This window comes from Silurus aristotelis (assembly GCF_946808225.1).
Source record: "Silurus aristotelis genome assembly, chromosome: 11".
Classification (NCBI taxonomy): Eukaryota; Metazoa; Chordata; class Actinopteri; order Siluriformes; family Siluridae; genus Silurus; species Silurus aristotelis.
The window spans coordinates 67,011-95,000 of NC_139584.1; the positions used below are offsets into that span (position 1 = coordinate 67,011).

The 27,990-nt window shown below is 41.3% G+C and overlaps 1 protein-coding gene across 3 annotated transcripts in view; it reads left to right on the top strand.

The window, feature by feature from the left end:
* tnni3k (TNNI3 interacting kinase) overlaps positions 1-27,990 on the top strand; it is a 30,091-nt gene continuing 2,101 nt past the window's right edge. For 2 of the 3 annotated variants that reach the window (XM_083554808.1, XM_083554809.1), the window contains exons 1-23: positions 1-150; positions 4,315-4,423; positions 4,782-4,867; positions 5,137-5,234; positions 5,333-5,443; positions 5,713-5,811; positions 6,001-6,139; positions 6,553-6,697; positions 6,969-7,073; positions 7,157-7,251; positions 9,351-9,500; positions 13,819-13,905; positions 14,010-14,066; positions 19,461-19,553; positions 19,621-19,678; positions 19,808-20,002; positions 20,168-20,272; positions 20,617-20,669; positions 21,950-22,002; positions 22,409-22,541; positions 22,809-22,918; positions 23,902-23,961; positions 24,348-24,505. In XM_083554808.1, the coding sequence (XP_083410934.1) occupies positions 111-150; positions 4,315-4,423; positions 4,782-4,867; positions 5,137-5,234; positions 5,333-5,443; positions 5,713-5,811; positions 6,001-6,139; positions 6,553-6,697; positions 6,969-7,073; positions 7,157-7,251; positions 9,351-9,500; positions 13,819-13,905; positions 14,010-14,066; positions 19,461-19,553; positions 19,621-19,678; positions 19,808-20,002; positions 20,168-20,272; positions 20,617-20,669; positions 21,950-22,002; positions 22,409-22,541; positions 22,809-22,918; positions 23,902-23,961; positions 24,348-24,505 (2,339 nt within the window). In that variant the 5' untranslated portion in view covers positions 1-110. The remainder of the gene's footprint in view (positions 151-4,314; positions 4,424-4,781; positions 4,868-5,136; positions 5,235-5,332; positions 5,444-5,712; positions 5,812-6,000; positions 6,140-6,552; positions 6,698-6,968; positions 7,074-7,156; positions 7,252-9,350; positions 9,501-13,818; positions 13,906-14,009; positions 14,067-19,460; positions 19,554-19,620; positions 19,679-19,807; positions 20,003-20,167; positions 20,273-20,616; positions 20,670-21,949; positions 22,003-22,408; positions 22,542-22,808; positions 22,919-23,901; positions 23,962-24,347; positions 24,506-27,990) is intronic. The other variant, XM_083554810.1, reaches the window with a different exon arrangement.

Below are 27,990 nucleotides of genomic sequence, written 5' to 3' on the forward strand. Positions count from 1 at the left end.
CTTTATCTTCTTGCCTGCATTGTGTTCAGTGACAAGCAGTGTTTATTCCTGCAGCATTGCAGTGGTCAGTGAGGAGAAGGTTTAGGGTTAGTGGTTATCACAACACCGTGATGGGAAATTATAAATCCAGACCAACACAGACATGTACAGGTAAAGATCAACCTGCTGTAAGCTGTTATTACAGTGTTTATTACAGTGTTTAATGTTTATTACATTGTTCAGTGTGTATTACCGTGTGTAGGGTTTATTACAGTTATTACAGTTATATTTAGTTTTTCCCAAAGCAGCTTTACAGAAAATAAATGTCTACAAGTAGCAGATTTCATTATCATGAATCAGTCTTTATAAGTTTATCCCCAATTAGTGAGCCTGTGGTGGCTGTGGTGGAGGAAAAACTCCCTGAGATGATATAAGGAGGAATCCTTGGAAGGAACCAGACTCAAAGAGGAATCTCATGCTCATCACCATTCATCATTTATCTTCATCTTCCTGGTTCTTGAATTTAACCCTCCACTATAAATACATGGATCTTTAGGCTGTTGATGTGGAACCATCTCCAGCTACACAGAGTGTCTCCAGCTGAAGAAAACTCCATTCAGTGGGCGTCAGGATGAATCAGGCAGATTTTAAGAAAAGAAAGACACAGGAACACTAGACACTGGTCCCCCAGGATAGAGAGAGAGAGAGAGAGAGAGAGAGAGAGAGAGAGAGAGAGAGAGAGAGAGAGAGAGAGAGGTAGTTAGTAGTCCTTAGTCTTAAGTTAGTAGAAGGCTGTAGTCTTCATTATTTAAGGTACCAACAAATAGCCTGCAACTTTTGCTCTAAGTAGGGGTGGAGTCAAGTCAAGTCAAGTCAAGTTTATTTGTATAGCGCTTTTCACAACAGACATTGTCTCAAAGCAGCTTTACAGAAATCAACAGTGAAGGTGTGCATTTGTCCCTGATGAGCAGCCGTGGCGACTGTGGTGAAGGAAAAACTCCCTTAGATGATATGAGGAAGAAACCTTGAGAGAAAACCAGACTCAAAGGGGAACCCATCCTCATATGGGTGACATCAAGAGTTTGATCATAAATCTTTCAACAATACAGAACACTGGAGAGTGAGAACTAACATGAGTACTGGAGTATAAGACTATAAGTAAATGTTTTTTTCTACAGTCTTTGGTATAAAAGTAGGAGCTACTGAGCTCAACATTTGTGATCATCACAGATCCAGCATCAGCTTCTCCATGCCAGAGCCTTTAAACACTCCAGGAGGTCCAATGTCAAAACTCCACACATGAAGTGGGATCCAAATGGCACTGGTACGTCTCTAGATGGTTCAGGATGTTTGCGAGTTCGGCATCTACTTCTTTAAAGGTCCGTAATCATCACGAGGTGGGCCGTGACTGGAGCTGGCCAAACCTCAGGAAGCCTCGGGATGGGGAGAGAAAGAGAAGCAGTGGAGAGGAATTAGCGTAGCTGCTGTTCATGATATTAACAGCACAAGTTGATAATGTGCATGTGATCAGATGTTCTGGAGCACAAGGTTATGATGTGATGTGTGTGATGTGTGTTATGTGTAGGCTTTGCTAAAAAGATATGTTTTTAATCTACACTTAAACTGGGAGAGTGTATCTGAACCCCGAACACTGTCAGGAAGACTATTCCAGAGTTTAGGAGCTAAATGTGAGAATGTTCTACCACCTTTAGTGGACTTTGCTATTCTAGGAACTACTAGAAGCCCAGAGTTTTAAGATCTCAGGGAGCGTGACAGATTGTAGTGTGTTAAAAGACTGGAGATACATGGAGATAAAACATTTAGTGCTTTATAAGTGAGTAGCAGTAGTTTTAGTCTATTCGAACATTAACAGGAAGCCAGTGTAGGGACGATAAGATTGAGGTTATGTGATCATATTTTCTTGACCTAGTAAGAACTCTTGCTGCCGCATTCTGAACTAACTGAAGCTTGGGTGGAGGATCATCCTGGTACAGAAGTTCACTCAGATACTGCGGCGTGAGAGCGTTAAGTGCTTTATACGTCAGTAGTAGTATTTTATAATCAGTGTGAGATGGAATTGGGAGCAGTGTAGATGATTAAAACAGGGCTGATGTGATCATATTTTCTAGATCTAGTGAGGACTCTTGCTGCTGCATTCTGAACTAACTGAAGCTTATTTCTGCACTTACTCCAACACCCAGACAGTAAAGCGTTACAGTAGTCTAATCTAGATGTTACAAAAACATCTACTAGTTTTTCTGCATCCTGTAACGACATCATATTTCTAATTTTAGCAATATTTCTAAGGTGAAAGAAGGAGATCCTGGTGATATTATTCACGTGAGACTCAAAGGAAAGACTCGAGTCAATAATCACACCGAGGTCTTTGACTGCTGTACACACTGAAACAGAAACACCATCCAGAGATGCTACAGGAATCAGAAAGTTTACTTCTAGCTGCATGTGGTCCTAGTAAAAGTACTTCTGTCTTATCTGAGTTGAGCAGAAGGAAGTTATCAAGCATCCACTGTCTAATGTCCTTTACACACTCCTCAACATTGTTAAGCTGATCTCTCTCATCTGGCTTTGCTGAAATATACAGCTGTGGATCATCAGCATAGCAATGGACGTGAATACCATGTTTATGTATAATTTCAACCAGAGGCAGCAGATATAAAGAGAAAAGCAGTGGGCCTAAGACAGATCCCTGTGGAACACCAAACTTTACCTCAGAGAGTGTGGAGAACTCACCATTTACATCAACAAACTGATAGCAATCAGTCAAATAAGACCTCAGCAAAGAGAGAGCTGTTCCCTTTATTCCAACAACGTTCTCCAGTCCAGCAAGCAGGAGATGATGATCAGTGGTGTGAAAAGCTGCACTGAGGTCGAGCAAAACAAGTACAGAGACAAAACCCTGATCAGAGGCCAATAACAGGTCATTTAGCACCTTAACTAGCGCCGTCTCTGTGCTATGATGAGGCCGAAATCCTGACTGATACATTTCATAAATGTTGTTCCTCAGTAGATGTGAGCAGAACTGCTGTTCTACAACCTTTTCTAGAATCTTGGAGATAAAGAGGAGGTTTGATATTGGACTGTAGTTGGACAGCTGACAGGGTGAAGGTCAGGTTTCTTAATTAGGGGGTTGATACTGCAGTTTGAGGGATTTAGGTACAAAACCAGTGCTAATGGAAGAGTTTATTATTTTAAAACAGGTTCAATTCCCTCTGGAATGATCTGTTTGAGGAAACTTGTAGGTGAGGGATCGAGATGCAGGTTGATGATTTTGATGAGGAAATTAATGAAACGAAGTCGTTCTCTTGAATAGGAGTAAAACTTTGTAATTGATGGTCTGTTATAATGACACTGCTGTCTACAGAGTTATTTATAAAATAGTTTGGATTTATTTTAATCGTCTGGATTTTTTACTTTATTACTAAAAAAATTGATGAAATCATTACTACCTATTGATGGTGTGCATGTGAGTGCAGTGCTTTTATTTCCTGTTCATTTCACACTCTCAACACCATCCCACTCAACACCTGCACTCTCAACACCGTCACTCTTGATACAATCACACTCAACACGTCACTCTAAAAACCTTCACACTCAACACCATCACACTCAACACCAACACACTTAACACCATCACTCTCAATACCATTACACTCAATATCATCACATTCAACACCATCACACTCTACGCCGTCACTCTCAAACCGTCACACTCAAAACCATTAATCTCAATACCATTAATCTCAATACCATCACACTCAACACTGTCACTCTCAATAATATCAGTCTCAACACCTTCACACTCAACACCATCTCTCTCAATACCATCACACTCAATACCATTACACTCAATACCATCACATTCAACACCATCAACACTCAACACCATCACTTTCAATACCACAACACTCAACACCGTCACTTTCAACACCGTCACACTTTACACCAGTAATCTCAATACCAATACACTCAACACTATAAATCTCAATACCAATACACTCAACACTGTCACTCTGAACACCATCATTCTCAACACTGTCACTCTCAATACCTTCAGTCTCAATACCATCACACCCAACACCATTACACTCAACATTATTACACTCAACACCATTAAACTCACTACACACAGAGATAAATGCTGAATTATTAATAATAATTGGTAATACGTGATTTTATGATATTACGTGTTTTTTTAAATAGAAACTGTAAAAATCATCAGCATTGTAATGTTATGTAATGTGATTATTATGTGTGTGTGTGTGTGTGTGTGTGTGTGTGTGTGTGTGTGTGTGTGTGTGTGTGTGTGCGCTACAGATGAATGGAAGAAGAAAGTGAATGAGTCGTATTCTGTGATTGTAGAGAAGTTGGATGATGATCTGAGGATTAAAGATGAAGAATATTCGGAACTTAAACATGTGTTCAGGTCAGAAACATTTCAGAATTTCTACAGATTTAACATGAGGTACAGTGTGAAGGTTCATCTATTATGCCATCTCTGTGTTGTGTCGTGTTGTGATGTGATGAGATGTGATTTGACGTGGCATTTCATGATGTGATGGGTCGTGATGTGATGCGATGCGATGTGACTTGGCATGTCGTGGCGTGATGCGATGTGATGTGACGTGGCGTGAAGTGGCGTGGCGTGATGTGACTTGGCATGTCGTGGCGTGATGCGATGTGATGTGACGTGGCGTGTCGTGGCGTGATGCGATGTGATGTGACGTGGCGTGTCGTGACTGGACAGGACGTTACGTGATGTGACGTGTCGTGTCTGTGTTCAGTTCAGATGAAGCTTTTAACAAAGTGAATTTACATTACCGCTCGGAGGCAGGACTGTCTCTGCTCCACCTGTGCTGCATCTGCTCAGGTAACATCACAATTACAAACACAAACACAACCATGACATACACTACACACACAAACAAACAGCAAATACATGCAACACAACACACATGCAACACACTATAAAAACACAACACATTCAACACACCCTAATATATTTTGTGAAGTTTACACTCTATAGTAATGTAGACTGATAAGCAGAGAGGTTCATGCTGCTGGAGAAGATTTGGAGTAAACACATCTAAAGAACATGGTGAAGTGTGGAATCACAGCCAAGTCTCTGATTCACTGCAGGGAATAAAAACCAGATCCGCAACCTGATGCTGAAGGGACTGAGAGCCTCCAGACTGAGTCGCAACGGCTTTACCGCCCTGCACCTCGCTGCTTACACAGTACATACACACACACACACACACACACACACACACACACACACACACACACACACACACACACACACAATGCAAACATTTACTTCGTCTCCCTTCAGGACAGTGCTGAATTGGCCACAGCCTTGTTACATGGAGGTGCAGATGTTCAGCAGGTTGGTTATGGAGCACTTACAGCTCTGCACATCGCCACTATGGCAGGACATCACGAGGTGGGCGGAGCCAAAAACAATACTATTTCCTTTACATTTCCATTACTAGGACACAACATCCATCACATCAGCAGTGTCTATCTATCTATCTATCTATCTATCTATCTATCTATCTATCTATCTATCTATCTATCTATCTATCTATCTATCTATCTATCTATCTATCTATCTATCTATCTATCTATCTATCTATCTATCTAGTGTGTGTGTGTGTGTGTGTGTGTGTGTGTGTGTGTGTGTGTGTGTGTGTATGTGTGTGTGTTTTGAAGGCAGTGGATGTTCTCCTGCAGCATGGGGCTTATGTTAATGTTCAGGATGCTGTGTTCTTCACACCTCTGCACATCGCAGCTTTCTATGGCCATGAGCAGGTTCCTGTCACACACACATACACACACACACACACACACACACACACACACACACACACACACACACACACACACACACACACACACACACACACACGATATTTCTGCCATGATTTCTATCTGGTATCATAATCCATTGGAAGTTTTGTGTGTGTGTGTGTTTGTGTTCGTCCCGCTGGGTGTGAGCAGGTGTGTAAGCTGTTGCTGAAATTCGGAGCAGATGTGAATGCTAGTGGAGAGGTTGGAGATCGTCCCCTTCACCTGGCTGCTGCGAAAGGTTTCCTCAGCGTGATCCGGCTGCTGATGGAGGATGGAGGGAAAGTGGACGGTATGAGACACTACTCACATTTATCACATTGAGTACGTGGTCCTGTGTTGATAATAATAATGAGTAATTCATATGATGATGATTTTATTATAACTGTATGGATGAGTGATGATTCCATATGACGCAGATGAGAATAGGGTTTGTTCTGAGTCTGGTTCTTTTCAAGGTTTCTTCCTCATATCATCTAAGGGAGTTCTTGTGTGTGTACAATGTGCTTTGTAATAAGTGATATATAATATCATATTATATAAATAATAATTGATGATTAAAAATGGAGTAGTCAATCGGGACATTCGGGTGATGGGTAACAGCGAGAGGATGTTCTTTAATGAATAATAACATTCAGTGCTAGAACTCATTCAGAAATGTAATACAGATAAGTCTCCAGCTGTGCTTTGTGTTTCCCCCTGCAGTAAATGCTCAGGATAATGAGAATCACGTGCCACTGCATTTCTGTGCACGATTCGGCCACCACGAGCCTGTGCGTTTCCTGCTGCAGGGAAACTTTAATGTGCAGCCACATTCAATCAACATCTATGGAGACACACCACTGCATCTGTAAGTCATACAGCTGGACATCAATCATTCTGGTTCTCAATGCTGAGGTTCTACATACTGCAATGGGTAACAGGGTTCTCATGCACCTGAACACACACATAATTACACTTTAACTCAAAATTATATTCAGGATAAAGTTAAGATTTTAAGGTTAAAAAAAGAACTGATAAAGAGAGCTGCTGGTGAAGATGTGTGTGTGTGTGTGTGTGTGTGTGTGTGTGTGTGTGTGTGTGTGTGTGTGTGTGTGTGTGTGTGTGTGTGAGATGAACAGGGCGTGTTATAATGGGAAGTTTGAGGTGGTGAAGGAGTTGGTGCAGCTTACAGGAACAGAAAGTCTGTCCAAAGAGAACATCTTCAGTGAGACGGCATTTCACAGGCAATGAAAATAAATCAATCAATCTAAAAAGGCGCAGGAGAGAAAAAAGAGGTCTGTCTCTGATCTGTGCTTTTTCTCTGCAGTTCCTGTACATATGGTAAAGACCTGGACATGGTCAAGTTCCTCATCAGCCAGAATGCAGTCAGCATTAATCACCAGGGCCGAGATGGACACACGGGTACAATATGCATAAACATACTGTAGTGTGTTTTATGCTGGTGTGAAAAACTTCACAGTAAAGTGTGAAGTAAAAACCCCTTAAAAATTTAATTAAGAGATAAATATAAATATAAATCAGATCAATATTTGGTGTTACCTTGTTTCCTGCAAACAGCATCACTCCTTCCAAGTACACTTGCACAATCACTCAGCAGGTAGGTTTTTCCAAACATTTTTGAGATCTTCTGTGAGTGTAGGCTCCTCAAATCCCAATGTCTCTTCATGTAATCACAGAGATGTTGAGATCAGGACTCTGTGAAGGCCAAAACGATCACTTCCAGAACTCCTTGTTTTTCTTCTCTAATATAGTTTTACATTTACATTTATGGCATTTGAGAAAAGCTCTTATACAGAGCAACTTGCATTTATTTCATTCAAACATTTGGTTAGCTATGGGGTTAAGGGCCGTGCTCAGGGGACCAGGAGTGGCAGCTTTGTATGGCTGGGATTTGAACTCATGACCTTTGGAACCAAAGTTCAATGCAATAACCTTCTAGATCTAATGATATTGTCATTAAGACAATGCATGTTTGGGGTCGTTGTCCTGCTGCAGAATAAATCTGGGGCAAATCAGTTTCCTCCCTGATGGTACTGCATGATGGAGTATCTGCCTGTATTTCTCACCATTGAGGACACCATTAATCCTGACCACTTCTCCAACTCCATCTGCAGTAATGTAGCTCCAAACCTACAGAAACCTCCACCATGCTTCACTGTTGCCTGCAGACACTCATTAGTGCCTCCTTCTTTGAGTATAGTTGAGACACTGAGCCTTGATTCTAGGTTGGAGGTTTGGATTTTTGGCTGTAGTTCTTTCATGAAGATCACTTCTAGCCAGACTTCTCCAGACAGTAGATGGGTGTATCTGGGTCCCACTGGTTTCCTTCAGTTTTTTGCTGATGGCTCTGCTGGACATCTTTTGATATTAAAGGAAAGTAAGCATGATGTGTCTTTCATCTGCTGTATTAATGTTCCTTGGCTGACCACTGTGTCTACACTGCTCAACATCACTCATTTCCTTGTGCTGATTTAAAATCTTTTTTGATGGTAGCTGTGATCTTTTTTGGACCCACAGAGCCCTGATCTAAATTTTATTGAGTCTGTCTGCAATCACACGAAGAGACAGAAGCATTTGAGGAGCATAAATCTACAGAAGATCTGTGGTTAGTTTTCCAAGATGTCTGGAACAACCAACCTGCCAAATGCCTTCAAAAACTGTGTGCAAAATTAGAAGGATAGATGTGGACAACATGTGTCACACAAAATAGTGATTTGATTTTGATTTAACTTCTGTTCATTTACTTCACATTTTCTTATTTGATAAAAATACATTAACACTTTCACTCAATTTACAACATTTATTATTCCACTTAATTTTTGTACAGTACTGTATATACATCTGCACATATAAACAATATTGTCAGGGGGCGAATGAACGGAGGCGAAAGCCAGAGTAGAAATCACCGAAAGTTTGAGTGAAGCGAAACACACGAATACATGCACGGCTGTCCGGTATAAGGTCGAAGTGAGAGATCCGTGGTACGCCCTGGAGGGTCAAGGTCCACATAGTCCAAGTACAAACGCACGGAGAGATAGGGGTAATCCGGGGTGCGCTTTGGGGAGAAAGCGTGGAGTCCGAGAGGAAGGGAACGTATAGGGATATGCAGACCAACAACACATACACAAATACCAACAAACGCATACAATAAGGGACAGAGAGTGAGTGAGGGGTTTATGTGGGAGCCGGGGATGAGTGTTTAACGAGTCCCAGGTGTGTGTGATTGAACCTGGGAGCTTCAGAGAAAGCGGAGCATGACAGCCGCCGAAGGGGGCGTGGCAGGTGGATTCCTGACAAATATACATATCTGCACACATGGTAGACCCATCTGCACATAAACAATATACACATCCACACATGAACAATATACACATCTGCATAAACAATATACACATCCACACATATATTAATGTATAAGTTAATTAAACTGTTACTGTAAATGTAGGTGTATTTAGAATACAGAATTCATGCTGATGTATCTGGTTTCTTGATTCTGATAGGTTTACACAGTGCCTGTTTCCATGGACACATCCGCCTCGTTCAGTTCTTATTAGACAGTGGAGCAGACATGAACTTGGTGGCGTGTGATCCGAGTCGCTCCAGTGGAGAGAAAGATGAACAGACCTGTCTGATGTGGGCTTACGAGAAAGGTGTAGTACACAACACTAAAAGCACTACTACACTTCAGTAAGTACACTTCATTTTAAGCTCTACGACACAGGGCACTACGACACAGGGCACTACGACACAGGGCACTACGACACAGGGCACTACGACACAGGGCACTACGACACAGGGCACTACCCTTTGGTTAAAAGGTATTAGAAATAAAAAGGAACCGACTACGTCACCTGGGTTATTTATTCACCCAGGAAAATAAATGGAACGCAAAAGAAAAATTAAACCCAAAAAGTTACAAAAATATGAAGGACCCTGCTGGTTCGGATGGGGTTAAGACAGAGACGTGACTTTCCAAAAATAGTACAAGTTTATTTCACAGAAAATGCTTACAAATATTTTAAAATACCGTTTACAGCTTACCAGTTATTTACCCACAATTGGAGAGACTAGATTAATTCCACTTTTTAAACAGAAGGGACAAAACACCCAGCAAATCAGTGCATAATTCTTAAACAATGAAACAAAAAAAATAAACCAAAAACAAAGCCAACACACAAACATACTCTCCCCTTCTGTTTAAGTCTCAAATCACAGCTCATCAGATAATTACATGTGGAAATAATTACATAAATGGCAATCTATAAAACAGCTTGTAGAAATATCTATAAAACAGCAGCTAGCACTCTTTGGCCGCACCTGAAACAAACAAACAAACAAACAAAACACTTCAAAAAAAGGGTTCCCTCTCCCATAAATAACCCACACTAAAGTTGCTTACCTCATAAACGGGGTTAAACTATTGTCACTATATGCTACCTGCGTTCATGTGCACATCCCTACAAACACACATTCAGACCATGATCAGCAACTAATAAAGTCAAATAAAACAACCATCTCACCAGGGGACCGCAACAGGAAAGTATACGCAAAAATACCTTTTCTAGCCACACAGCCTACAGATAGGAAAGGTATCAAAGAACCAAACTCAACAGTGCTTTTTATAAAGCCAAGAACATGCTGAACTAATTACGTGGCACAGGTGTGCTCAATGTCAAAGCGCAACTCTGCAGCAGTGGGCGTGTCTTCGGATTTAAAATTAACCCATTATGTATGCCTGTCTATTTGTCTTTATATTAAAAGCCATTCAACCGGTCACACACAGATCACTAATACACATCACTGATACACAGGGCAATAATACACCGATCACTAATATTTAGATCACTGATACTCAGAGCACTAATACACAGGGCACTAATACACAGAGCACTAATACACAGTGCACTAATACACAGGGCACTAATACACAGTGCACTAATACACAGAGCACTAATACACAGTGCACTAATACACAGTGCACTAATACACAGAGCACTAATACACAGGGCACTAATACACAGTGCACTAATACACAGAGCACTAATACACAGTGCACTAATACACAGGGCACTAATACACAGAGCACTAATACACAGGGCACTAATACACAGGGCACTAATACACAGAGCACTAATACACAGGGCACTAATACACAGTGCACTAATACACAGTGCACTAATACACAGTGCACTAATACACAGAGCACTAATACTCAGTGCACTAATACACAGGGCACTAATACACAGGGCACTAATACACAGGGCACTAATACTCAGTGCACTAATACACAGTGCACTAATACACAGGGCACTAATACACAGAGCACTAATACACAGTGTACTAATGCACAGGGCACTAATACACAGGGCACTAATACACAGAGCACTAATACTCAGTGCACTAATGCACAGGGCACTAATGCACAGGGCACTAATACACAGTGCACTAATACACAGGGCACTAATACACAGGGCACTAATACACAGGGCACTAATACTCAGTGCACTAATACACAGGGCACTTATACACAGAGCACTAATACACAGTGCACTAATACACAGGGCACTAATACACAGGGCACTAATACACAGAGCACTAATACTCAGTGCACTAATGCACAGGGCACTAATGCACAGGGCACTAATACACAGAGCACTAATACACAGTGCACTTATACACAGGGCACTAATACTCAGTGCACTAATGCATAGGGCACTAATGCACAGTGCACTAATGCACAGGGCACTAATGCACAGGGCACTAATACTCAGTGCACTAATACACAGTGCACTAATGCACAGGGCACTAATGCACAGGGCACTAATACACAGTGCACTAATACACAGAGCACTAATACACAGGGCACTAATACACAGAGCACTAATACACAGTGCACTAATACACAGGGCACTAATACACAGAGCACTAATACACAGAGCACTAATACACAGTGCACTAATACACAGGGCACTAATACACAGAGCACTAATACACAGTGCACTAATACACAGGGCACTAATGCACAGGGCACTAATGCACAGGGCACTAATACACAGTGCACTAATACACAGGGCACTAATACACAGTGCACTAATACACAGAGCACTAATACACAGTGCACTAATACACAGTGCACTAATACACAGGGCACTAATACACAGGGCACTAATACACAGGGCACTAATACACAGTGCACTAATACACAGAGCACTAATACACAGTGCACTAATACACAGTGCACTAATACACAGGGCACTAATACACAGGGCACTAATACACAGAGCACTAATACACAGGGCACTAATACACAGGGCACTAATACACAGGGCACTAATACACAGTGCACTAATACACAGAGCACTAATACACAGTGCACTAATACACAGTGCACTAATACACAGAGCACTAATACTCAGTGCACTAATACACAGGGCACTAATACACAGGGCACTAATACACAGAGCACTAATACTCAGTGCACTAATACACAGTGCACTAATACACAGGGCACTAATACACAGGGCACTAATACACAGGGCACTAATACTCAGTGCACTAATACACAGGGCACTAATACACAGAGCACTAATACACAGTGTACTAATACACAGGGCACTAATACACAGGGCACTAATACACAGAGCACTAATACTCAGTGCACTAATGCACAGGGCACTAATGCACAGGGCACTAATACACAGAGCACTAATACACAGTGCACTAATACACAGTGCACTAATACACAGTGCACTAATACACAGAGCACTAATACTCAGTGCACTAATACACAGGGTACTAATACATAGGGCACTAATACACAGAGCACTAATACTCAGTGCACTAATACACAGTGCACTAATACACAGGGCACTAATACACAGGGCACTAATACTCAGTGCACTAATACACAGTGCACTAATACACAGAGCACTAATACACAGAGCACTAATACACAGTGCACTAATACACAGTGCACTAATACACAGGGCACTAATACACAGAGCACTAATACTCAGTGCACTAATGCACAGGGCACTAATGCACAGAGCACTAATACACAGAGCACTAATACACAGGGCACTAATGCACAGAGCACTAATACACAGTGCACTAATACACAGGGCACTAATACACAGGGCACTAATACTCAGTGCACTAATACACAGGGCACTAATACACAGAGCACTAATACACAGTGCACTAATACACAGTGCACTAATACACAGGGCACTAATACACAGGGCACTAATACACAGAGCACTAATACTCAGTGCACTAATGCACAGGGCACTAATGCACAGGGCACTAATACACAGAGCACTAATACACAGTGCACTTATACACAGGGCACTAATACTCAGTGCACTAATGCACAGTGCACTAATGCACAGTGCACTAATGCACAGGGCACTAATGCACAGGGCACTAATACACAGGGCACTAATACTCAGTGCACTAATACACAGGGCACTAATACACAGAGCACTAATACACAGTGCACTAATACACAGGGCACTAATGCACAGGGCACTAATACTCAGTGCACTAATACACAGTGCACTAATGCACAGGGCACTAATACACAGAGCACTAATACACAGTGCACTAATACACAGGGCACTAATACACAGAGCACTAATACACAGGGCAATAATACACAGTGCACTAATACACAGGGCACTAATACACAGAGCAATAATACACAGAGCACTAATACACAGTGCACTAATACACAGGGCACTAATACACAGGTGCCCCCTGTGTATTAGTGCACTGTGTATTAGTACACTTGAGGAAGTGTATTCACTGTATACACTGTGTATCCGTACACTTGAGGATACGCTTGAAGAAGGGCACCAATCCATTTTATTAGGAGCGCTTGTACACAAAGCGTTAGTAAGCGCAATAGTACAGTTTGGAAAAGGCATCAATTATTGTATAATTTTAGTGTCTTTGCTCCTTGTTTAGGTCATGATGCCATCGTTACTCTGCTGAAACATTACAAACGTCCTCTAGAAGACTCTCCCTGTAATGAGTACTCTCAGCCAGGAGGGGGTGTGATATACACACACACACACACACACACACACACACACACACACACACACACACACACACACACACACACACACACTGTTTACTGTTGGTCTAATTTGTAGATGGATCGTATGTTTCTGTTCCCTCACCACTGGGGAAGATTAAAAACATGACAAAAGGTAACACACACACACACACACACACACACACACACACACACACACACACACACACACACACACACACACCTATTTAGTAAAAATACAATATTGTGAATGCACACTACACTTCAAAATATTTTGATAATTTTTTACATTGAACATTAATACTAAATAACACAAACTGTTACAATATGTCACATCCTGCAGACCCTTTATAACATATTGTAACAGTTTGCGATATTATTTATTATATTATATTATTGATATTATATATTATTATATTTGTGTTACATTTACATTTACATTTGCGGCATTTAGTAGACACCCTTATCCAGAGCGACGTTACAATATGTCACATCCTGCAGACCCCATATAGCTCATTCTGCTCGCATTTCTATGTGATCGCCCCCACTCCCGGAGAGCACTCCTCCTTTCTCACACCACCGTTAACAAATCTGAGTGAACGTGTGAGGGTGAGGAGACGACAGCATACAAATATCCCAGTTCACCAAACAGTCTTTATCCATGATCCCTCCAGATCTGCTCCTTTACCTAAAAAAATCTACTGATAAAAGACTTGACTGAATAAATACATTTTCAGCCTCGACTTGAACACTGAGACTGTGTCTAAGTCCCGAACACTGATTGGAAGGTTGTCCCCTGCTGGAGTCTTAATTATTTGAGATACTAAAAAATAGCCTGCACCTTTTGATCTAAGTAGGCGTGGAGGATCATCCTGGTACAGAAGTTCACTCAGATACTGCGGCGTGAGAGCGTTAAGTGCTTTATACGTCAGTAGTGGTATTTTATAATCAGTGTGAGATGTAATTGGGAGCAGTGTAGATGATTAAAACAGGGCTGATGTGCTCATATTTTTTAGATCTAGTGAGGACTCTTGCGGATGAGATCTCTCTCATCTGGCTTTGCTGAAATATACAGCTGTGTATCATCAGCATAGCAATGGAAGCGAATACCATGTTTATGTAAAATTTCACCCAGAGGCAGCAGATATAAAGAGAAAAACAGTGGGCCTAAGACAGATCCTTGCGGAACACCAAACTTTACATTAGAGAGTGTGGAGAACTCACCAATTATATCAACAATCTGATAGCGATCAGTCAAATAAGACCTGAGCCAAGAGAGAGCTGTTCCCTTTATTCCAACAACATTCTCAAGTCTAGCAAGCAGGAGATGATGATCAATGGTGTCAAAAGCTGCACTGAGGTGGAGCAAAACAAGCAAAGAGACAAAACCCTGATCAGAGGCCAATAGCAGGTCATTTACCACCTTAACTAGCGCCGTCTCTGTGCTATGATGAGGCCGAAATCCTGACTGATACATTTCAAAAATGTTATTCCTAAGTACCGTATTGTCCAGACTATAAATTGATACTTTTTTCCCACGCTTTGAACCCTGCCGCTTAAACAACGAAGTGGCTAATTTATGTATTTTTCCTGGGTTTTTTCCCGGTTTCACAAGCTTCAAGCCAAAAAACAGAGCCCCATAACATTAGACCAATGAAATTGCAGAACGGGTTCAGGTGAACCAATTAAATTCTTTATATTCAATCGCGCTCCCACTAAATCGGGCCGCACCACATCAATATCAATATCAAATATGGATGATGTTCCTCTGATGTTTGACCTGCCGCTCACTCGGACTGTCTACAGAAAAGCGGATCATTCGTCACGCTGAAAACAACCGGGCATGAAAAAACACACGTCACCTGTGTTCTGAGCTGCACGGCATCGGGAGAAAAGCTTCACCGATGGTGATTTTTAAACGCACGACGATGCCAAAAGAAAAACTCCCGAGAGAAATTGTTGTGAAAGGAAGGAGGAAGACAGTAAACAATGACTTTCTTGGTAGGCTACTGTTTAGATACAAGCTGTGTAACAGTCACTGTTCATTAGAAGAACTAAGTTTATTAGTTTTAGTGTAGACCTGCGGCTTATAGACAGGTGCGGCTTATTTATGTTCAAAATAAAAATCTTTGTAAAATTCAGTGGGTGCGGCTTATATTTGGGTGCGCTTAATAGTCCGGAAATTACGGTAGATGTGATCAGAACTGCTGTGCTACAACCTTTTCTAAAATTTTAGATTTAAAGGGGAGATTTTATATGGGCCAAGGTCAGGTTTCTTAATTAGAATACAAAATAGTTCTTAAAAATAGTCCACTGCCTAGCTGGTTCAGTGCTGGATTTCCTCTAGGGACAGTTCGCCAAAGGGTTGGCTCCGTACAAGTATACGCGTCCAGCATTTTGGCTAATCACGCCCCCTTGGCCGGGGAATCTCTTGGCAGAGACCCTAGGGTTATGCGTTTTCTTCGTAGCACCCAGAGGTTGAGGCCCACGGTACGACCTAGAGTGCCTGGGTGGGACCTGGCCGTCGTTTTGGGGCTCTGTCTGACCCTTCCAGCCTCTAGCTAATTCACCCTCAAGAACGCCTTCTTGTTGGCCTTCTACTCTATCAAGAGAGTAGGGGACTTGCAGGCCCTTTTTGTGGCCCCGGAGTTTACCCCAGGTATGGCTAGTGCCTTCCTCTACTCCCGTACGGGTTACTTCCCCAAGGTGGCCTTGGTCGTCCCACGAGCCGTAAAATTACAGGTATTCTATCCTCCTCCGTTCCAGGCCCCAGACCAGGAAAAAATTAACCGGCTCTGACCGGTGCATGTGTAGCGCCCCCTTTAATTTAGTCAGCACCTCGTGGCTTATTTGAATGCTCAGGTGAATTGGACAGAGGGAGCAGCAGTGAGAGTCTAAATAAACAGACAGAAAAGGAAGATGTGGTTAAATTCCAATAGAGATTTTATATTGTAACAAAGAAAAATGTATAAAAAGAAAACAATGGTTCTCTTTTAGCAGAAACATAAAATAAAGAAAATGAATTTTATGAACTCAAATCGCTTATTCTCTAGCCAAGTCAAGTCAAGAGTCAGGAGGCTTTTATTGTCATTTCTACTATACACAGTGGTACACAGTAAAAACGAGACAACATTCCTCAGGAACCTTGGTGCTACACTAAACAATAACAAAGCTACAACACAAGCTACATAAACTGCATCAAGTGCAACCTGGTGCAAACAGTGCAGACAAAAAACAGTACAGACAGACAACACAAGGCAAGACACAAAACCAAGATAGCGCCGACCAGTAACCCTACTGTATACTTGGTTATACAATACTGTGAACTGTAAAAACGATATCTAAAGAATGCAAATAGGATCAACCAAATTAGTTTCTATATTTATTTCTTTTTTTATATTTATGTTAAGATTTATTCTTTTTTAATGTATTTAAGTCAATCTAATTTAGGATACTTTTCGCTTTTTTGGTTTTAATTGAGCTTGAGCTGGACTTTGAACCTATTTAATTTTAACTGTTTTAACTTGAACTAAGATTAGAGTTTGAGAAATCCTTCCTAGTTTAAATCACACCTTTTATAATCCCAATAACACTAAACTTGGCTTGAACATCCAACGTAGGCAAAACTATTATCGTAAGGTATAGGACTCAATTTACCAATGTATGCCAAAAAAACAAAAGAAAACATTGGAAATAAACATAAAAAACCGTCAATAATCACAATGACCCTTAACCTTGACCTTTAATGAGCAATCAAGTGGAATGAACAATAATGCCACACAATTCAACAATCAATAAATGAAACAATCGTGATGCATTCATTTCTTTTTGAATACCAGTCTCTCGATTCTAAACAAACAGTTCGTGATGTTAGAGGAACAGTTCAGGGCTACCGTTATGCTGACCAGAAAAAATAGTCCACAAATGATTGAAGAAAAACAACCGAAGAGTTTGATGTCGGGTCAATCTGTCCTCCTGCGCAATTTTTCCTTTTTCTTCTTTTTTTTTCCCCCCAATCCAGGAAAACAAAGCAGTGAATCCACTGAAATCCTCAGATATCCTTGTTTCAATCCAGGTCTGTTGGGTGGCTCACCATCTTGTTCATGTGGTAACAACTTATTCTGTGTCGTTGCCAAATTTTTTCCCGAAATCTCCAACAATCCTTAGTATTCCTCTCTTCTCTTCTTTTCTCTTCTCTTCTTTTCTCACGCTGTGAGTCATTCCTCTGTAATAAGTTCTCTCACTTGATTGGTCAATATCTCACTCTCTTAAAGGAGACACAACACTTAATAACAACCAAATACATTTCTTACATTCAGAACATGAAATAAAAATACATATTTATTCAATTATTCGAATTCAATCATTAATTTTCTCCTTCCTGTTTATTAAGTATCCCCCTTGATTTACTATTTATTTATAAATCACTCTGGGTTACACATGTACTGGACATCTACGTCCACAGGACGAGTCCTTGGAGAAAGAACGATCAGCTGGTCTTCTGCTACGGCCCTCCCAAGAGTGGCCTTCCTGGTAATAAGCAGACTCTAAACAGGTGGATTGTTGATGCCATCACATTATCTTATAAGACCTCTGGTCTCCCCACTCCCTTCGGGGTCAGAGCTCACTCCACCCGGAATGTGGCTGCCTTTAAATCTTGGTCCTCTGGAGTTCCCCTCCAAGACATATGTAACGCTGCGGGTTGGTCCACCCCACTGACCTTGTGCGGTTCTATAACCTAGACCGCAGTGCCACTTCTGGCCCCTCAGTCCTTCTCTAGCTGTGTTTGACAGACACACACTAGGCAGGGACTGTTCAGTCTGGCGTGATTGGACAATCATTCCCAAAGCGTTTCGACACCGCTCGAGTTCCTAAAAGGGAACATCTCTAGGTTACGCTGCCTCTCTCCGTATGCGTTTTATACTCCTTGTCATGACATCACCCCACCGGTGACGGCCAGCGTCCAATGTTTGACTGATAAATTGTTTGACAAATTATTTGTCAAATTATTTCAGAGCATGAACACTCAAAGCGTTTTCAAAGCGTTTGTATGTAACCCCAGCGAACTATGGTTACATACGAACCATTTTTATTTGTAAAGCACTTTTTATAAAGTACATTTTCTCAAAGCAGCTTTACATAAGGTCTTTACCTGGAATGGTTTCAGGTCACATGTGTGTTTTATCAAGAGTTTATTTGTGACATTACTTTTCCTCTTAATGTAATTTAGAGTATCAGTTGTCTTGTGCGTACAGAATTAATATCACTATTAGTGCTACTACAACTACTGTACAAATCCAGATTCTAACAAGAAACACTCAGTTAAGAAAAGAGAAAAGATCCATCATCAGGAAGTGTGATGGTTTCGAGGCGCTTTGCTGGTAACACTGGTGATTAAGTCGAAATTAAGAACACACTTAACCAAAATATCTACCACAGCATACTGCAGATTCATGCCATACATCTGGTTTATACTTAGTGGGACCACCATTTGTTTTCCAAAAGTACAACTGTGTGTGTGTGTGTGTGTGTGTGTGTGTGTTTACAGAAAAAGCTGATGTCTTGCTCCTCAGAGCGAGTCTCCCATCTCACTTCCACCTGCAGCTCTCAGAACTGGAGTTTCATGAGATAATTGGCTCAGGTGTGTTTGATCATGATGCCACAGTGACCTCCTCCCATCACTAACACTTCTGTTTTCTCTGTTCTAGGATCTTTTGGTAAAGTGTACAGAGGAAAATGCCGCAACAAGATCGTAGCTATTAAACGGTCAGTTCCTTTTGAAAGCCCAATAAACTTAAGCAATACAAAACAGTGACATCATCACACCATGATAAAATCACACCACAGTGACATCATCCACATTTCTTGTGCTGTGTGCTCTATTGCATGTCTCAGGTATCGGGCTAACACATACTGCTCGAAGTCAGACACAGACATGTTTTGCCGGGAAGTTTCCATCCTGTGTCACTTAAATCATCCGTGTGTTATTCCATTTGTGGGGGCGTGTCTCGATGATCCGAGTCAGTTCGCTATTGTCACACAGTACGTCTCTGGAGGATCACTCTTCTCCCTACTGCATGAACAAAAACGGTGAGGAGTGATAAAAACACACACACACACACACACACACACACACACATGCATGCACATGCACACACACACACACACACACACACGCACGCACACACATGATGATGATATGTGCGTGTGTGTGTGTGTGTGTGTGTGTGTGTGTGTGTGTGTCTGACCGTGCAGGCTGATTGACCTGCAGTCAAAACTCATCATTGCCATCGATGTGGCCAGAGGGATGGAGTATCTACACAACCTGACTCAGCCCATCATCCACCGAGACCTCAACAGGTCATCATCTTCATCAGTCAATTTCATTTCATTTTCAAGCTCATACTAGAGACTTCTTCCATACGTTTTCTAAAAAACTTTATCATATCAACCATTATACACATCTTTAATCTGTGCATGTGTAGTGTGTGCTATGTACACATCCCTGTGTATGAGCTGTTACTATGGAAACGATAGCATGTCAAAGCAAGTACATATAAATCAGCACTATTGTCATAGCTGTGGTTCTAGAAAATAAATCACCACGTCCTGGCCAGTCAAAATCCAGAACTCAGCAGCAGTGTTTGTTAAATGTAATGATCTGGATGTTTTTTGTGACTGTTGGTGTTTTGTGTAATTGTCAGTCACAACATTCTGCTGTATGAGGACGGTCACGCTGTGGTGGCTGATTTTGGAGGTGCGACACAAACAATCCATTTATAAATATAAAATATATAAAGTATTTAGACCCTTCTCTATTTTCAATGTTATGTTACAGTTTGATACTACAATCATTAAGATGAATTTTTTCTCATTAATTTACACTCAGTCCCCCATAATGACAAAGTGAAAAAGAATTCTAGAAATGTCTATACATTTATTAAAATTAAAACAAAAAAACGAAAAATCATGACACTTTATCAGTAGTTAGTTGAAGCTCCTTTTGCATCAGTTCCAGTCTTGATTCTTTTTGGGTTTGACACAACAAGTTTAACACACCTGGATTGAGGGACTTTCTGCCATTCTTCAGGGCACATTCTCTTTGGCTGGGGCTTGGCTCTGGATAGAGAGTTTTGGTGGAAGCCACTTTCAGGTTTCTTCACAGATGTGCAATAGGGTTCAGGTCAGGGATCTGGCTAAGCCACTCTAGGACCCTAAAAGAGTCATCACTACTCCAATCCTGTGTTGTCTAGGCTGTGTGTTGTTATAATGCAGGAAGGTAAACCTTCAGCCCAGTCTGAGGTCCTGAGTGCAGTGTAAGAGAAAACACCCCCACAGCATGATGCTACCACCACCTTGCTTCTCTTTGGGATGGTTTTGGAAAGCTGGTTTCATCCAGATATAACATTTAGAATCGAGGCTAAACATTTTAATATTCTTTGGTTTTTATTAGACCAGAGAATGTTGTTCCGCACGGTCTGAAAGTAATTCAGATGCCTGTTGGAAAACTCCAAGCAAGCTTCCATGGGTTTTGCACAGAGGAGAGGCTTCTGTCTAGCCACTCTGCCATAAAGCTCAGATTGGGGAGCAGCAGTTATGTGTGTCCTTCTGGAACTTTAGAGTGACCATCAGGTTCTTGGTCTTCTCTCTTACTAAGGCCCTTCTCCCTGAATTGCTCAGTTTGGGTTGGCAACCAGCTTTTGTTGAGTCTGGGTTGTGCCACACTTCTTTCACTTCATATCTGTGCCTTACAACAATTCTGTCTCTGAGCTCTGCAGCAGTTCCTTTGACCTCATGACTTTTTTTTTTATATGCATTGTCTTCTATAGAGAGGTGTGTGTCTTTCCAAATCGTGTTCTTGTGGGGAACTAAGTGTAGATTAATAAAATACAAAAATTTGTTTTAATGATTGTAGTATCAGATTTTAACACAACAACATAAAATAATAATAATAAATTAAAAAAATTATATATATATATAATGTGTGTGTGTGTGTGTGTGTGTGTGTGTGTGTGTGTGTGTGTGTGTGTTGTACAGAGTCACGCTTCCTGCTGTCCATGGATGAAGACAACATGACAAAACAGCCTGGGGTGTGTTTATGCACTCTCTCTCATTCACAGTGATCAGTGTAGTGTGTTCTGATTGGCTGAGGCACATAGAAGTTTGTATGGAACTTATTTAAGAGACACATGACACTTGAAACACAAATCAGTATTTGTATTAATGCCATGATTATTAAGTTTAATCATTAACTTGCCCTGCTGCTTTACAAAACACAATTTAAAACCTCCTTGCTTTCACTGCAGTTTTTCTGTCATGCAGCACTAACTTACACACTTGTGCTTTATTTAATAATTAATAAAGAGAACATGAGTTACAGTGAAATGAAAAAAGATGACCTGAATATAACTAAAATGTTTCTCATTAGCACACTTAGGTTCTGATACGTGGTTCAGGTTCAATGTTTTTCATGGAAGTGACTGTTCCCATGTGTAGAACCTTCGCTGGATGGCTCCAGAGGTGTTTACACAGTGCACACGCTACACGGTGAAGGCAGACATGTTCAGTTATGCACTGTGTTTGTGGGAGTTGCTGACGGGGGAGATTCCATTCGCTCATCTCAAACCGGGTGACTAAAATAAACCAGAAAAGCACTGTATAATAAATAGATGAATTAATCATGACCATCTATCTATCTATCTATCTATCTATCTATCTATCTATCTATCTATCTATCTATCTATCTATCTATCTATCTATCTATCTATCCATCTATCCATCCATCCATCCATCCATCCATCCATCCATCCATCCATCCATCCATCTATTTGTGTGTGTGTGTGTGTGTGTGTGTGTGTGTGTGTGTGTGTGTGTGTGTGTGTGTGTGGGTGTTTAGCTGCTGCTGCGGCTGATATGGCGTATCATCACATCCGGCCTCCAATCGGTTACTCTATCCCTAAACCTCTGTCTGCTCTGCTCATGAGGGGCTGGAACATCTGTCCTGAGGTCAGATACACATATTCATTATTAAGTATTCAGTGTTTGCTGCAGTAGCATGTAGCACAGTGAGTGGACTATAAGGGCATCAGTGCTCAGACTCACATTTTTTACTGTATTTTAAACTGATGTTCCTGTATTTTTTACATTTGACACACACGCTTATGACATTTTATTCTAAACATAAGTATGTAATAATTATACTTGTTTAATATAAAGAATGATTTAGATTTTTGAAAGGATTTTACACACAGAAATTAAATTAATCATAAAATCATAAAAAATATATAAATATATAATATATTTATTTATTTTTTCGGTTAGACTGACATTTTGTGTGTGTGTGTGTGTGTGTGTGTGTGTGTGTGTGTGTGTGTGTGTGTGTTTATCTCTCACGTTACTACACAATTAGTTTTATAATGAGGCAGTGATGCAGTTCATTACACACATTCTGGCATATTTACTTTCCCAACTAAACATCTCCATTAGAAACACACACACACACACACACACACACACACACACACACACACACACACACACACACACACAACAGTAGACTCTACACATCAGTATACTACTGTCTTACACTTTACACTATTTTCAATTCAAATAAATTCAATGTAGTGTATAGCACTTTCAACAGTGTACATTTTCTCAAGCAGCTTTACAGAAATAACTAGATTACTAATATACATTTTAAATGTATATATTAAATCTCTACATGTATCCCTATTGAGCTGGTAGCAACAGTGGCTAGGAAAAAACCCTTAGATGGTATGAGGAAGAAACATTGAAGGGAACCCATCCTGATCTGAGTGACACCAAATGTCTATTCATTATATCTTCATCTTTGTTGAGGTTACCACCTGATTACTGTTGGATAAAACAATAAATAAATAAATAAATATTTATTCACAATTTCTCATTGTACCTCAATCCCTTACTCTCTTGCTCCCTTCTCTCTCTCCTATATCTCTTGTTTTTTTTAGGAAAGGCCGGAGTTCTCAGAGGTTGTGTCTAAGCTTGAGGAGTGTTTGTGTAACATTGAGGTGAGAAAATATTTGCTGTTTGTTCTGCAGAATTTGTTCATAAGAAATGATGCGCTACAGTGTTAACATGTTTATTTATTTAGATTTCACACACACACACACACACACACACACACACACACACACACACACACACACACACACACACACACACACTATGTTACATCACTACTATGTTCACACTGAACCCCAGTTCAACAACCTGCTGAGAACATTACAGCTGTGAATGTAATGCTGTGTGTGTGTGTGTGTGTGTGTGTGTGTGTGTGTGTGTGTGTGTGTGTGTGTGTGTGTGTGTGTGTGTGTGTGTGTGTGTGTGTGTGTGTATTTGTGTGTGTGTGTGTGTGTGTGTGTGTGTGTGTGTGTGTGTGTGCATACGTGTGTAGCTGATGTCTCCAGCCTCCAGTAACAGCAGTGGCTCTCTGTCTCCATCGGCGTCTTCAGACAGTTTGTTTGGTCGTATGAGTCCAGGTCGGAGTCACGTCGCTGCGCTACGCACACGCTTTGAACTGGAGTATGCACTGAACACTCGTGCTGTCTGGAGGTATATACACACATACATACAAAAATATTCAACTAAACTCAACTTAGTTAATCAACTTAAAACTTGTCTTTATTGTTTAAAGTTTTGATCATTTGCAAAAAATACTCTCAGTGACATCAAACAATGGCAGACACCACACAGTTTTATAAACAATAATCTTTAATAAATATATGCAGTATTTTTTCCTAATTTGTTTGATATGAAATAATAATAAATAATTGTATGATTTACAATGTATGATGTAGTCTTTGGACTTTAGCTCCACTTATTCAGAATAGTAGCAGTTTACTCTGTCGTGAAATTATTACCTTTATTCAAATTAAATATTTATGGGAGATGTGAGGAAACTGAAGAACCAAGAGGAAACCAACATTAAAGAACATGAGAAGAACATTTGAAACTCCACTCAGACACCAACATGAGCTCACAATTGAGCCATGAACCCTGGAGCTGTAACACAACAACACTACCTACTGAGACAACCTGACAGCTTTACTCAAGTACAAAACTTTAGAATTTATCTCAGTATTTACTGCAGAATTTATTTTAACACCTACATCAGTGTTTACCTATCTCAATGTTTACCTCAGTTTACCTTATGTCAGTGTTGACCTCTATATTTACCTTACCACTTACATCTCACCTACATACGTATTTACTTCAGTACTTATATCAACATTTCTTTTATATTTCCACACTACTTACCTCAATGCCTACCTCAGTGTTTATCTAATTACTTACCTCAGTATTTACAATAATACTTACCTTAGTAGTTCTCTCATTATTTACCTCAGTACATATGCCAGTATTTATCCCTGTAACAATATTAGAGCCACAATAGAAAATGTAGATGAAAGTGATAAGTAAGAATGTTCTATGAGTATAAATGGCAAACAAAATTACATCGGTTGACAAAATCACAACCTGGGACAAGCAAAGGTCAGGCAATTAGCAATCAACAAGAGCAAAAAATGAGAAAACCAAAAATGAAATCGACACCAGGAAAAGCAGTTTAATAAAGAGAATATATATATATATATATATATATATATATATATATATATATATATATATATATATATATATATATATATATTTATATATATATATATATATATATATACAGTCGAACCCACTTATCTCGACCTCGGTTAACTCGCCAACCCAATGAAGTCGACGTTTTTGAAGTGGAACCGCCAAATTCTCACTTTGTCTGAGCATTTTTTAATCGGTTATGTCGATTTCTTTATGTCGCCGAACCCTAATATCTCGAGCACAAGGGGGGGCAAATTTGCCCCTTAACGTCGGTTATGTCAGGAATCCCCCTGCCACGCCCCCTTCGGCGGCGGCATTCCCCGAAGCACCCTGCTTCTTCTCCCGTGCGGGCGAGCTCGTCGCAGTCATGCTGATCACACATACCTGACTCTTATTCACTCACTCATCCCATCTCCTATTTAAGCCCCTCCCCTCCACACACTCGCGGTCCGTTATTGTTTGTGCATGATCGTATGTGTTGGTTCATGGTGGTCTGTGTAATCGCGTATACGTATCCCGCTACGTACCCTTCTTCTCGGACTCCGCATTCTCTCTACAGCCCCCCGGATTACCCCAATCCTGCTGTTTTCCATGTTCACGCTGTCTGCACTACGTTTATCCGTTGCTGCCCAGCGCTGCGCTTTCCATCCAGCGCATTTTTCCTGAGGAGAAGAATCTGCCTAATAATTATGCACACCTTGATATAGGGTGTTGATCTCCTTAGGCCACACCCTCCATCATAACACAAATAAGCATCACCTGATATGCATTAAATCCAATAAGCATTCAAGTTTATACAGCTTGGACTTGGAAAATTATGGATAGAATGATGATATGGTCAAAATAATCACTTGCCTAATAATTGTGCACACAGTGTAGCTGATACAGTACACAGTAAAATTAGACATCTGCCTCTTTCCAACCAACTACCTGCATGTCTTTCCTCACCACATCCATAAACCTTCTCCTTGGTCTTCCTCTTTTCCTCCTTCCTGTTGGCTTCATCCTCAGCATTCTGGTAATATTATTCACATGAGCCTCAAAGGAAAGACTCAGGTCAATAATCTCACCAAGGTCTCTCCTGCTCGCACTGGACACAGTCGGCTCTGTAACCCCTGGTCGGGGGCTATAAACGGAGGAATGCCTGTAACATGACACGTCGTGTGGGAGCCGTAGGCACCTTAGGTACGCACCCAGGTTTCGTGTATAGAAACACTCTGGCCATGCCAGGGGCAACTCCAGGCTGGACGGGGCAACAGAGGGTGCCTACCCAGCGACTGCCCCGCAGGCGGAGTGATATATGCCGCGATGGCGGACACGTAAACCTTCAGGGTCGAAAGGGTTAACCCTGTGGCAAACTGTTCCTGTAAAAACTCCAGAACTGAACCGACCGGGCAGTTAACTGGGCCCAAGTCATGGTGCGCACACCCTGATGTGAACAGCTGCCATTGTGCGGCGTACGACCTCCTCATGGGGGGAGCTCTGGAATGGAGAAGGGTCGCTACTACCTTGGTAGAGAGACCAGCCGCTACGAACTGTGGCAGGTCGTGGGTGAACAAGGAGTAGAGTAGTGAGCTCAGAACACAGCCTTGTGGAATGCGAGTTTTCAGAATGAGGGTTGAGGATACCTGGTTGCCCAAGCTAACAGATTGAGATCTATTGTTGAGAAAGTCCAGAAGTCTATCTGCAAGTGGAGGTGCAGTGATCAGTACAGTGGGGAGGACTGTATTGAATGCAGAGCTAAAGTCAATGAACAGCATTCTGATGTAGGCGTTGCTTTTATCCAGGTGGGTGAGGGCTAAATGAAGAACCGTGGACACTGCATTCTCTGTCGATCTGTTCGGGCAATAGGCAAACTGTTGTGGGTCCAGTGTAGGTGGTAGGCCCACAGTGAGGTGATTCAGGACCAGTTTCTCAAAGCACTTCATAGCGATAGGGGTGAGTGCAACTGGGCGAAAGTCCTTCAGTCATTCGGCAGCTGAGTGCTTAGGCACTGGTATGATGGTTGTGGTCTTTAGGCATGTAGAAACCGTGGCTTGGGCCAGTGACAGGTTAAAAATGTCAGTAAAAACCTGTGCCAGTTGTCCAGCGCATGCTCTGAGAACCCAGAGTATGTCCCAGTATGCCGTCCAGGCCAGCTGCCTTGCGTGCATCCACTCTGCTAAAAGCTGAATAGACATCCATTGTTGAGAGTGAAAGTGAACTGTGAGCAGTAGAAATGTCCTAGGCCTTGATCGAAACGAGTAATTGAGTTTGTTTGGTTGGAATTCACTGCTGGTTGGTTGGGATTGAGCTGTTGGTTTGTAGTCCGTGATGGTCAGGATGCCTTTCCACATGGGTCTGGGGTCAGAGTTGTGGCAGTGCTCCTCTATGTTAAGTTTGCTTGTGAACTTGGCTCTCCTGATGCCTCTTTTTAGGTTGTCCCTGGCTCTGTTGTATTCCTCTGCACT